Source organism: Coturnix japonica, chromosome 3 (assembly GCF_001577835.2).
Source record: "Coturnix japonica isolate 7356 chromosome 3, Coturnix japonica 2.1, whole genome shotgun sequence".
NCBI lineage: Eukaryota > Metazoa > Chordata > Aves > Galliformes > Phasianidae > Coturnix > Coturnix japonica.
The window spans coordinates 25,910,548-25,923,608 of NC_029518.1; the positions used below are offsets into that span (position 1 = coordinate 25,910,548).

At 36.5% G+C, this 13,061-nt stretch overlaps 2 protein-coding genes across 5 annotated transcripts in view; one reads left to right on the forward strand and one right to left on the reverse strand.

Moving 5' to 3' along the window:
- Positions 1-7,143, reverse strand: part of DAAM2 (dishevelled associated activator of morphogenesis 2) — a 191,013-nt gene extending 183,870 nt beyond the window's left edge. Inside the window, exons 1-2 of the mRNA XM_015857503.2 lie at positions 7,080-7,143; positions 2,574-2,650 (exon numbers count right to left, since the gene is read on the reverse strand). The gene's annotated coding sequence lies outside the window, so the exon portion shown is untranslated. The remainder of the gene's footprint in view (positions 1-2,573; positions 2,651-7,079) is intronic.
- KIF6 (kinesin family member 6) overlaps positions 7,132-13,061 on the forward strand; it is a 121,951-nt gene continuing 116,021 nt past the window's right edge. For 2 of the 4 annotated variants that reach the window (XM_032443231.1, XM_032443232.1), the window contains exons 1-3: positions 7,134-7,273; positions 7,771-7,877; positions 10,155-10,229. In XM_032443231.1, the coding sequence (XP_032299122.1) occupies positions 7,208-7,273; positions 7,771-7,877; positions 10,155-10,229 (248 nt within the window). In that variant the 5' untranslated portion in view covers positions 7,134-7,207. Of the gene's footprint in view, positions 7,274-7,770; positions 7,878-10,154; positions 10,230-13,061 lie in introns of all 4 variants that reach the window. The other 2 variants (XR_004306483.1, XM_032443233.1) reach the window with 2 other exon arrangements.

The window sequence follows — 13,061 nt, forward strand, 5'->3', positions numbered from 1 at the left end:
TTCTGTGGAGGTGGATGCAAGTACATCAGTGGCCCACAGAGTCAAACTGGCAAGCCTGGAAGGAATAATGAAGTATAGATAAGCACATCACATTTTTAATAACATTAAAAGAACACTCAAGCTGGGAGATCAAATGCTGGAAACTGACAGACAGAAACATGGAAAACAACACCATGAGAACTTACATAAAACACGTTATGGTACTGATATGTTTATTAACTTCTGCTATGGTGGAATGTGAGATGTGACAGGCTCCCTGCATTTTAGGTCAAGACATTCAGCTCCTCACAGCTCTTGCTACCACCTTTGTGTACCTAGAGCATGTAATGAAGCAAATGTCCCAAAAACTTGGTTAGTGCAAGCAAAGCACGTACTGTAACTTTGTCATTTCACAAGTTTAGATGTTTCAGTTTACCAATTCTTAACCTCTTTGCTGTTTTTCTTTCTGTATCATTTGTTAACAAAAAATAAATGAAGTACAAGTTCCAAAATCTTCGCAAATGTAATCCTACTGAACTTATGGCTTATGAGTTTAACCTCTGAAATCACCCAGCTCCACTGTTTTGCTCCACTGTTCGCGTGTGGCTACACTGCCCTCCTGTAGCAGAGCTGCCATTTCCTGTGTTGCCACTTGACCATGACATACATAAACAGCAGTTGAGGCATTAAAACTTAAGTTCTTGAGTTCTACTTCTGAAACATGGTACTGTCTTATGGACACAAGCACAAAGACAAATGTTCTTCAGACTGCTCAAGCCACAGATTTTGTCACCAGCCAAGCCGAAAATGACCTTCTGTAACCATGGTTAGCTCACATGTAGAAAGTGGAATTAAGACAGTCTACTTATAGGATGTTGACTGTTATTAAGTATTCCATAACTTTTTAACACATAAGAAATGAAACAAGCGAACAAAATGAAACCACATCATTTAAGTTCACTGTCTTTTATGCTCTTCTTAAATACCAAAAATAAAGACCCACTCTGGATTGATTTCAGCAGGCCTATATCCTGTTTATGTTCAGGGCCCCAGAGCCAAACACTACCGTGAGATCCCACAAGGGCAGAGCAGAGGAAGATGAGCACCTCCCTCAACATGCTGTTGTCATCAGATAAAACCAATACCTGTTTAAATGAGTAGAAAAAACACAAGAAAGCCTGAAAAATAACACAAGGCCAGTCAGCTTTCACGAAGAGACTATATTCATTGTGAAGGGACTACTGAACAGCAAATCATTACTAAAAAATTTGCAACTAAGCACTTTCACGGATTCTTGGCTTATTGGAAAATAAGGACACTTCCACCCCAACTCTGATACTGACAAAAATTACTCTATATTGAAACAGTAGCCATCAAAACCAATGCAAGCACACAATAATGTCTGGAAGTGGTAGAAGGATCACAAGAACACGAGTTCCTTCATGTAGAAACAAACTCAGAATAATTAATTTATATCAAATTGGCCATGAGTAGCCTCAGAAAGTAGGGACTGTAAAAGCAAACTAAACACAGGAGAATAAATAGGAATTACTGAATGAAGTATTTTGTGAGACTGTAATGGCAGAGTTGCAGAAAGCTGCTAACTGGTGCAAAGATGCCTTTTTTGGCAACTAATTACTTGGCTTGGCTTTTTTTTTTCTTTTTAAATCCACACTGGTGTTGTAAGTCTGATTTTGCTGAAATGTGTAAATCTCTTTGAGATATTACAATGAAATATTCACATTAATATATATATATTATATAAAGCAAAAGTTACAGTGCCAGAATATATACAATGAATCTATGGGAAATCATCATTCTTCCATGTTTCAGAAATTGTTTGACAGGTTTTTAAATTATTTCTCTGGGAACTGGTCTTTTTTAAATGTGTTTATCCTTTGCCTTTTGTTAGCTTATGTTTGCATTTACTGTCTATTAATAATAGATGAACAAAACAGCCTAAAATATTTGATTCTTTTATGAACTGTAGATAATTCCACATTTCAGTCCTACATAACATCAGCAGCATAGGGAAAAATGGAATGTGGCAAGAAGCCCAGGAAAAGGCAAGTTGAGTTGGACTGGGAATTAGCTGGAAGGATAATAATCCTTCAAGCCAATATTCATTAAGTAATTTCATGTGCAGTGGAAGAAAATTATGATACACACTTGGCACCTGGAGACTTTAAATATCAAGAAAAATATTTCTATAACTGTACAAATTAGTCAACAATTAAGATACAAAATTATTTGGAAGGAGCCTCAAGTCAAGAAAATTAAGCTTTACCCAGCATTACCCTAAAACTCCAGTAAGTAATATAAAGAACTGCTTATCAGACAGCTTAGCTGTTTCCTGAGATGTTATATAATTCTTCCCAACATCTCTCTTTCTGCAGTCATCATTTGGTCTACTTCCAAATCACATTCACAACATGAGATTAAGCTTCTGGAGGTGCTTTAGCATACTTTAGGACCTACATAAGGCCCACAAAGGCATGCAAAACATCACAACACCAGGTGACACTACTCATATACGCCTTTGATAATGACAGATCCTTCTCTTTACACCTGGATTTTTGTTAGTGAAAATTTACCTGCAAGCAGGCAGGGCAACAAAAGAGTTCATTCTCATGTAGTAAGTCTTCTTCATACAGTTGAAGAGATTTCACCTCTGTAAATATAAAACAAAACCAAAATTTTAGAGGGAATTCTTACACATCTTACTTGATCTATACATCTGGAAAAATGCACAACCGTTTAGACTCACACACCACTCCCTGTGTGATACCTTCCCTATACAATCACAACATTTTATCTAGTGTAAATTCTTGCCTCTCTTATATCCCTTCACTATTATGGATACACTAACATTTTTCTTAGTTCACAAAAGAATAGTTTATGATAGTAAGTACTAAAGTTCTTCATCTACTTTCCTAAAAACAAGTTCTTATATGTTACTCATCTGCAATAATATATATATAATATTCTGAAGAAAATTTTGAGGTGAATTTATCTACAGACAAAATTACTGTTTCAATAATATATATATAATGTTCTGAAGAAAATTTTGAGGTGAATTTATCTACAGACAAAATTACTGTTTCCCATAGAAACAATTCAGTACCTGAGTTTATCCACATTTTCAAATCTAGTACTTGATGGCTATTATAAACGACCTTTGTATAGCTTTGGAAAAATCTGACTGCAATGTGTACAAATCACTGCCCTCTCCTGGAAGATAAAGAACAATGCAAATCTGAACAACAGTTATAAAACTCCTGATCTTCTCATGGTAAAAGCAACTTCTAGATTAATAACTACATACTATAAACAAATGGTACTGGTATACGTGTTGTCTCTTGGACAAACTATCTCTACAGTCATTAGGAACCTCACTTTCTGACATAAACATACTTCTGACACATGACACATAGAGAGTGCTGTTGAATTTTCATTATAATCACCATGTCAAAGACCAAGAACTGCATTGTAATAATTGTCAAGAAAGTTACAACTATTTAATTGAAGAAATAAAAGAAAGAAAGCGAAGCATAGCTATTAACTCAGAAGGGCTTTTTGGTTTATTTTGGTTCTATTTTCAATTTTGGCCAACTTAAACTCAAAGGTCTTCAGTCATACAAAGAAAACAGGTATGCACATCTTTCTGCTTCTACACGTAATCTTAGAGTCCCACATTCAACCTGAATTTGAAGATAATTTAATTCCACATTGAAACTCACTGCTTTGTTATATGTTTGGGGAGTCCAAATTGAAAGATGCTAAGTCTAAACAGCAACTAAATGAATGATCCATGGCCAGGATATAGATGTGTGAGCAACACTGGGTAAATGAACATGTGTTTATTGTAACGTAGCCTCTCAGGCAGGAAATCTGCCACTACACATTGACAAGTAAATGGTGTTTGCAGACACTGCAGACATTACTAAACTATTAAAAGCTGAACAAGGAAATTTACATGGAAGGATTAACAATTTCAAGATGAAATAAATCAGCAGAAAATTAGAAAAGAAAGAAAAAGAAAAAGAAAAAGAAAAGAAAGAGAAAAGAAAGAGAAAAGAAAGAGAAAAGAAAGAGAAAAGAAAGAGAAAAGAAAGAGAAAAGAAAGAGAAAAGAAAGAGAAAAGAAGAGAAGAAAGAAGAAAAGAAAGAAAGAAAAGAAAGGAGAAAAGAAAGGAGAAAAGAAAGAGAAAAGAAAGAGAAAAGAAAGGAGAAAAGAAAGAGAAAAGAAAGAGAAAAGAAAGAGAAAAGTAAAGAGAAAGAAAGAAGAAAGAGAAAAGAAAGAAAAAGAAAGAGAAAAGAAAGAGAAAAGAAAGAGAAGAAAGAAGAGAAAAGAGAAAAGAAGAGAAATGAAGAGAAAAGAAGAAGAGAAAGAAAGAGAGAAGAAAGAGAAGAAGAGAGAAGAAGAGAGAAGAAGAGAGAAGAAGAAAAAGAGAAAAGAAAGAGAAAAGAAAGAGAAAAGAAAGAGAAAAAAAGCGAAAAGAAAGAGAAAAGAAAGAGACAAGAAAAGAAGAAGAGAAGAAAGAGAAAAAGAAAGAGAAAAGAGAAGAGAAAAGAAAGAGAAATAGAAAGAGAAAGAAAGAGAAAAAGAAAGAGAAAAGAAGAGAAAAGAAAGAGAAAAGAAAGAGCAAAAGAAAGAAAAGAAGAGAAAAGAAAGGAGAAAAGAAGAGAAAGAAAGAGAAAAGAAAGAGAAAAGAAAGAGAAAAGAAAGAGAAAAGAAAGAGAAAAGAAAGAGAAAAGAAAGAGAAAAGAAAGAGAAAAGAAAAAGAAAAGAAAAAGAAAAGAAAAAGAAAAGAAAAAGGTTTCTGGTCATACAGAAGATACAGATTTGGCACTAATGTTTCCCAGAGTTCAATGATGAGACAAATTCAGGCTCTGGCAAAAGTTTTGACTCTTCATCCACTCCAGCTGATCAATGGAAAGGTTTTAATGTTCTAGCTCCTAATTAGTATCTCAGCCAAACAGCACAAAAGTTGCCAAAAATAAGTCCATGAAAATTAAAACTTTAGAGAAATGGGAAAATAAATAAAGTATTTAAAAGTTTGGGCTATAATAAAACTTACAAGACTGTTTATTTGGAAGCACATTAAGATGCTAAGTGACATAATAAAACACAAGTCCATGAACTTCCAGCTCCAACTTATACTATGACCTGCATTATTTTTAATCAGAAGTAAACTACAGCAATAAGTATATATGATTATTTCAGATGCTGCAGCTCTTAATTCAGAAAGCAGTGGCTACACTTCTTAAAACATACAACTGCCAAACACCATAACTCTAATCTTACATACAGTTACATAATTATTTCTAGCCTATAGGTTACACATGTTCCATGATACATTTTCTCAAATATATTAATTGAAAATGTTCAACACTTATTTTTGAGGCTTACCATAAATTATTGGAGTAGTAATTGATTTCCCAGAGAAGACAAAGCAAATCAAAAGGAAACCAAAACTTTTCTGGTCTGCAACATGAGGTCCAGGAAGGAGAGGACCCTGGCCCCACCCGTTCTGATCACTCAGGTACAATGCATGCACCTGGCATCCCCTGGGTTGGCCCTGCTTTCCCACCAGGTGCTCAATCATTGTTTCAAGCCATGACTTAACAGTTCTACTACAGTTGCTAACATAGTTGACAATACCATTTGTTACTTTCCAAGAACACTGCACTCTTTCTTGTCAGTTTCTACACTAAATTAAGTACATAAATGCAAAAACAACTAAACATGTTAATACTTTCAGAATTATGGGACTGCTATCATCACCTCTCTCCTCCCAGATCCCCTTTCCTCAGATCAAATTCATCAGACCCTGGAGGTTCTGCTTCCCACTCAGCTGCAGTAAGTTCCCTCTAGCACCTCTGCCTAACTAGTCACTTCTGATCTTCAGGATCCCAATCTATGCTGACAAGGGACACTTTTTAATTATTATTTATTATTATTATTATAGTTTTTAGGCAGCATTGAGATGGTACTCAGTACTTACTCCATTATCCCATTCTGACATCTTGTTTTTTCTCTGCTCTCTATTTAATCACCAAGTAATATTTTCCATTTGTTTTCATTTTGACTTTTCAGGCTTCTGTGCTTTACTTCAGCTGGTAATTAGTTCTTTCCTGTTTCTTTCCCCAGAGGTACACTACTTGTTCCTCGGATGCTTTCTGAGATAGTTATTTGCTCACATGGGACAGAAAACCTTTCCTCTAATGGTTTTCTTATTTGGAATAGAAGCTCAACATATTTTTCCCACATCTGAGTTAAAGAAATTTCTATCCTCTTCCATAATTAAGTCCCAGATCTTTCACTTAATTTTGATCAGAGGACTTGTAATCACTGCAATCCTTACTACTACGTCTCACCAAAATAGAATCATAGAATGTCTCAAGTTAGAAGGGAACCTTAATGGTCATCTAGTTCCAATCCCTACCATGGGCAGAGTCCCACCCAAACCTGCCTTGAGCACCTCCAGGAATGGGGCACCCACAGCTTCTGTGGGCAGCAGTGCCAGGTCCTCACCACCATCTAAATAATTTCTTCCTAACATCTAATCTAAATTTCCCCTCTTTCAGCTTAAAGCCATTCTCTCCTGTCCTTTCGCTATCAGACCGTGCAAAAAGTCAATCCCCTTTCTCGTTTTAAGCTCCCTTCAACTACAGGAAGGCCACAATGAGCTCTCTCTGCAGCCTTCGCTTCTCCAGATTGAACAAGCCCAACTCCATCAGCCTTTCTTCATAGCAGAGGTGGTACAGCCCTCCCATCATCCTCACAACCATTCTCTGGACCTGCTCCAACAGCTCCATATTCCTGCTGTGCTGGGAGCCCCAGGCCTGGACAAAACACTCCAGATAAGGCCTAACATGGCAGAATAGGAGGGCATCAACTTCTGTCTCCTCTTTAACTTTTTGGTAACCATTCTGCAGCATAACTGGATTCTACTGTTACCTCTTCAAAAGTTAAGCTCTTACAACAAACTCGCAGAGTCTGTTTCTCCAATGGAACCTTCAGTTCAAGTCTCCTCACACTAGATTAAAAGAATAAAAGTTTTCCTCGCACACAGATACATTCACGCTCTAAATTACCCCCTCCAGCCGTGACGGCAGCCGGAGCACGCTGTTCACGGGGCCCCGCGGCTCGCCGCAGCGCAGGCTGGGTAGCGTTGCACGGCTACTGTTGCTACGCCAGCAGCGTCGCGGCGGCCGAAGCAGCGATGGTGAAGGAAACCATCCGGGTGTATGCTCGACTGAAGCCGCTGGGCAGGCGGCAGCAAGCAGGGGTGGGTAGGGAGGGAGCTCGGTGCTGGCGGGGATGGGGTGGCCAGCTTGGAGCCACCGAGAAAACTTGAGGAGTTTGACAGAATTTAGGCTGTTAACGGTTAAATATTGTTCTGAGCTTTGGAGGGTAATGCAGAGCTGCCCTTAGTCTGCTGTAATAGCAATAGTAACACTTCTGCTGATTAACGCTCAGAAGTAGTGGATTTAGATGCCTACCTTGCTGTGCTTTGTTCAATACCCACAATGTTACTGATAAATAATGTTAATAAATACATACTGTTATTGATCCATTTCATATATTACAGCAGTGGCTATGTGAGAACAAACTGACACCTCTATGCACTTCTTTTATGGAACAATAGCTATAGAGAGATGTGCTTGAGTGTTTAGGGTAGAACTACTTTGCCCTGCTATGCTATATTGCTATATTCATTAACTACATTATATCTAAGGGCTGTGCTGTTCTGTTGCTGAACTTATTTATATCTGTGCTTGTTAGATTTACTCAGTTGATGATGAGACATCTGCATCCAGTCTGGAGATTACTGTGCCACGTGATTTAGCAGATGGATTTATCAACAATAAGCGAGAGAGCTACAAGTTCAAGTAAGTAAAAACCTCACCTTTGTACCTTGACACACACCTGTAGAATCACAGAGGAAGAACTTATTCCTAACATTAAGTTTTGGTGCAGATAGCTTTGTATTCATGCAGTTCCCTTAACAAGAGCACCACTTCAGCATATCATGTTCTGCAACTGAGTGAGTTTGATAAACACTAAAGTTGCTTCTGTTTGTTGGGTCCCTTCTTAATCTATCAAGTCTTCCACTCTCACAGCTTGTTTTGAATGTGCCGATGAAAAGTGATTGCAGCACTGTGTTGTTTTTGTGTGACCTAATGAGCTGGCATAGACTAAGTGAAGTGCCATTATGTAAAACACTGCTTAAAAACAACATTTTCAACACAACCAAAACACAGTTTTAAAAAGGGTTGAGAGAAACAGAACTATCACAGTAGATATATCACAGTAGAATGTGAATAATTTTTAGAAACATATAATAAGTACCAGTACTATTAAATTATGTAGAGACAGTATTTAAAAATTTTTGTGAATAATTCTGGATATATAACCATTTTTGGAAAAAAAAAAAAAAAAAAAGACCTTCTTAACTTAGTATTCAAGGGGTTTTATTTTAACACCAAATCAATTAAATGCTGTTGTTCTGTGCTATTAAAAAAGAGCCACAGATAAACATCTGCGGTTTAGCCTGATGTCATTTTACATCAGCTAAGGAAATCTGTTCTGCTTGTGAAGTGAGGACCTGCCTCCTCCAACTTGGTTTTATGCAAAAGTAGCTTAGGATGTAGATGCCCAATGAACACTTTTATTCTGAATCTATCCATCATTTATTATAATGTCTGTACTGAAGAATGTTGAGAAACACTATGACTTATTATAATTAAAGCAGCAGAAAAATAATACTGTGGATTAGGCATTATTTTTTCTTCCACAAACCTTACAATTGCATGCAATCTGTCTCTCTTGGTCAACATCATTCTCCTTTATTCTTACTTTCTTGTATGGGAGTTGAATACAATTCTTCAAATGACTTGACTAATACAGTGCTAGCAGAATAGAGTGTATGTTTTGTATATTGCATTTATTTCAGATGCTGTATACCCTGCACATCCATTGGGCTTTTCTATATACCCTGTGAGGTTCTATATTAATACACAGTTCCAGATAGGAGGAACAGCACAGCAGGGCATGAACAATCTAAAAGTTTTCTGAAGTATAAAAAGTATTTCCAAAATGAGGTCTTGTTGAACCTCATTTCACTGTCTTCAGCCCAGCTATCCAGCCTGTCCAAATCCCTCTGTAGGGCCTTGCTACCCCCAGGCAGATTGACAAAATCCATCTGGAGGCCATTCACTGGTGGTGTAATTAATATGGAATCCAGTTCTATCTAACAACTTCATTAGTGATCTGGATGATGGGAACAAGTTCACCTTCACTAAATTTTACGGACAACACAGAACTGAGATGGGTGGTTGACATACCAGATGACTGTCCTGCTACTCAGAGAATCTGGAGAAATAAGCCAGAAGAAATCTCATGAAGTACAACATAGAGAAATGAAATGCCAAATCCTGCTCTTAGAGAGGTAGAAAAACATGCACCAGTACAGGATTGTAACTGACTGGCTAGAAATCAGGTTTGCAGAAAACTACCTGGAAAATCGTGTCCAGTTCTGGACTGTGGTAAAGGGACTGGGCACATCTGACATATTAGGAGAGGCTCAGAGTGGACTCTTTACAGAAAGAAAAGTCTGAAGTAGCTGTTTATGCTCCATATGTGTAAATAATCCAACCAAGAGGTCCCCTCTAACTTCAAATACTGTATGATTCTGTATGAAAACTGCAGTTAATTCATATAAGAATGACTGAGCTAAACATTTACTTTTGATGATTTCGGTATGTCTTCAAAAGAATGAAGGAACTGGTTATTAAAAAAAAAGAAAAAAGCGCGTCTGTGTTGGTAGGATACTGTATTTGGTTATAGAGTAATCTATTTATCCAGGTTTCAGCGTGGTGCCAGTTACAAACACTGATTCTCTTGGTAGATCTAAAATAAGGATTATTTTTCTCTAAGCCAAATCATTTTATCAGAGGAATTTATTGTGAAGATCTCGTCAATGCAGCTCTGTGCACAGACTATTTATATACAATAGTACAACAGCATGCTGTGGATAAGACTACAGTGAAAACATTGTACTAAGTTATGTAAGCCTAATGATGTAAACATAGACTATTATAAACACAAGTATGAATCAAGTAGTGTTTTAAGATTCTGAGCAATTATTATTTGCTTAATATTTTCAGATTTCAGAAAGTTTTTGATCAAGAGGCAAAGCAAGATGTGGTTTTTGAAAGCATTGCCAAACCTGTGGCAGAATGGTACGTTGTTATTCTTGAGATTAACTGGGGTAACACAGGATCAAAAATAGATATTGTGGTATTACTTGGAGGAGAGCTGCCAAGTGTTTGTCTCATTGTAAAAGTGTGTTTTTCTGAATACTGATATGTCTGAAACTGGGAAATATACAGCAATCACCTGAGAAACTATTTATGTTAAGATTGTATCATTAACTCCTAAAATTGCACTGATACTGTAGTAATTTTTGTTGCACAGGCATAGAAATCCATGTATAGTTATCTTTTTGTCTTTAATACAAGCTCAATTCATTGCATTAGAAAAGTATTTTCTATGTAGTTCCATGAGTCACAGAATCATTGAATGGTTAGGATTGAAAGAAGACTTCTGGAGGTCAGAAGGTCCAACTCACAAAAGTGGTAAAAAAAAATAAATAGGAAGATATTTTTATTATATTGTGTTTGTTTTGTTTTTGTTTTTCTGGAGTTGGTGAGGTGTAAGCATCAGACCTCATTATTAGTGGAATTTTGTTGGTGTTCATTTTTAATTCTGATCTGGACATATTTGTGTTATGAGTGTGGGAAGTAGTAGCTTGGCTCACCTGCAGACAAACATGCATTACATCTCTATTATTCCTAATGTGAGTGATGTAGGTAGGAAAAGATCTGTAGAATTCATATGCAGTGGAAAGACATTTACTTTTTGGACATCAGCTTTAAACAATGTAGCTTACTATATACCCTAATCTGAGAAATGGGAGAAAAAGTGATTAAAGATTTTGTAAGTTAATGAAAAGTGAAAACTTCATTAAGCTTTCATCTCAAACATTAAATTGAAGTTCACAGTTACTCAAGAATCCTGCTTATTATAGGTTACAGTTTGATAGGTTCCATTCATGGTATTTTTGTGATACTGCTGCAGCACTTACAGTGAAATTTTAAATGAACCCATCCAGCTTGGTTTTGGATGCTTATAGGGTGGGGGCATCCACAACCTCTCTGGGCAATGCGTTCCATTGTCTCACCAGCCTCACAGGAAAGAATTTCTTCCTAATATGTAGTCTAAATCACCCCTCTTCCTGTTTGAAACAATTTCCCCTCATCCAGTTGTTACACAGTCTTATCAAAAGTTCCTCCCTAGGGAGGTCTTCTTGAGCTTTCTCTTCTCCAGGCTGAAGAGAAAATCACTTATTATACTTAGGCACATACTATCCTGCAGTCTCATTAACAATAAGCATGGAAACACGTCTACTATCACTGAGTTTTATACCACTTTAAGTCATCTCAGATTCTCAAGAACAAAATGCTGAATGGTATTTTGAACTATACAACCAATCATAAATTTTCTAGCTTCCACTTGAGAAATTTCCCTCATGAGGAATGTTAACCAGTTGTAAACGCAGTGGATCAATAATTGCCACTGATTATGAGTAAGTTAGAAAGTGCAAGTTAACTGTTAAAAAAGTAAGAATATTTAAGGGAAAATGACAAAATGTCCTCCCTCCCTTTTATCTGCATTCAAAGAAGGGTCCATACTAGAAAGTGCTGTAGCAAATAACTGATAGATTTTTTTTTCTGGCAGATTATAATTAGTAACATTATCAGGGTAGAGACAAGGTCTTCTCTTAAAACAACAGCATTTTGTTGAAACCCTGATTCTAGACTTCTTTTCAGGCAGTCATATCATCTAGTCCAAGACAACATAGAAACTCTTCTTAAAACAGCTACTTTTTCTTATATCTCTAGACCATCGCAGTTGCAGGTATGGTGTTAAAGCATAATTTTAATTTTCTCTCTTATTGGGTGAGTAACAGTCAGAAAAATACCAAATGTGTAGATCTACTTTCACCTAGTATTCTGTTAGCTGCTGGTTAGTTGTAGCTTAGGGACTTTCTCAAAGAATCTTAATTTCTCTGTACTTAGACACCATCAGAGAACGTTTTCAGGAATTAATCTAGTCTCTGCTGACCCCTGTGTGAACTTTTAGCATCCACAACATCCACTGCAAGGAAGTTCATAGCTTAACACCATTTTGCATGAAGAATCATTTCCTCTTGCTTGTTTTGAACCTGCCGTCTACATACTTACTTTGATACCCTCTACCTTCTGACAGCTAATTACTGTATTCAGCATTCAGATATTGCGGTGGTGGGCATTATAAATTCCTAAGATAAATGAATGAGGTGTTTCCTAATAATGATTGCTTTGATTTTTAACATCTGGAATCTAATAAATGTATATACTGTCTTGTGGGTGTTTTGGTCTTTGGGAGCAGATGTTGGTTGTGGTTCCTTTTAATATGTTTCTGTTTTTTTCTCTGTCATCCTACTGTAATGGATTAAAATAAGCAATTTGGCATCTGCTCAAGCCTTTAAATAATAATTTGGAGAACCATTGCACCTCCTGTGGCGCCAGACCAGCAGTTATCTATACGTGGCTTTTTTATCTTATGCAAGGGTTGTTTGCCCCTTTTTATTTATAAGAAAAATGCACAATATTATTTTTTGTTTGTTTATATAAAATGACATCTTCAAGCGCATTAAACAAAATCCATAGTAGATTCTGCTTCTGTTACGTTTCATCATGAAAGTAATTCCTTCTTGATTATTTTATGTCTTTTCAGTATTTTTGATTTTTAATATATTTTCTTTGTACTTTTTTCATATACTTTGTCAGGAGATACTGGAATTTTCGTAAAACCAATTCAAGTCTAGTGAGGTTTTAAAACGATGGCTACTGGAATGAAAGAGAAAACCTGGCCCTCCTTAATCCGATTTCTTTATCGTGTAGACTGTTGCCACTTCTGGTTTGGCTGGCCATGTGACTATTACAGTCAGTAACAGATTTCAAAGATGC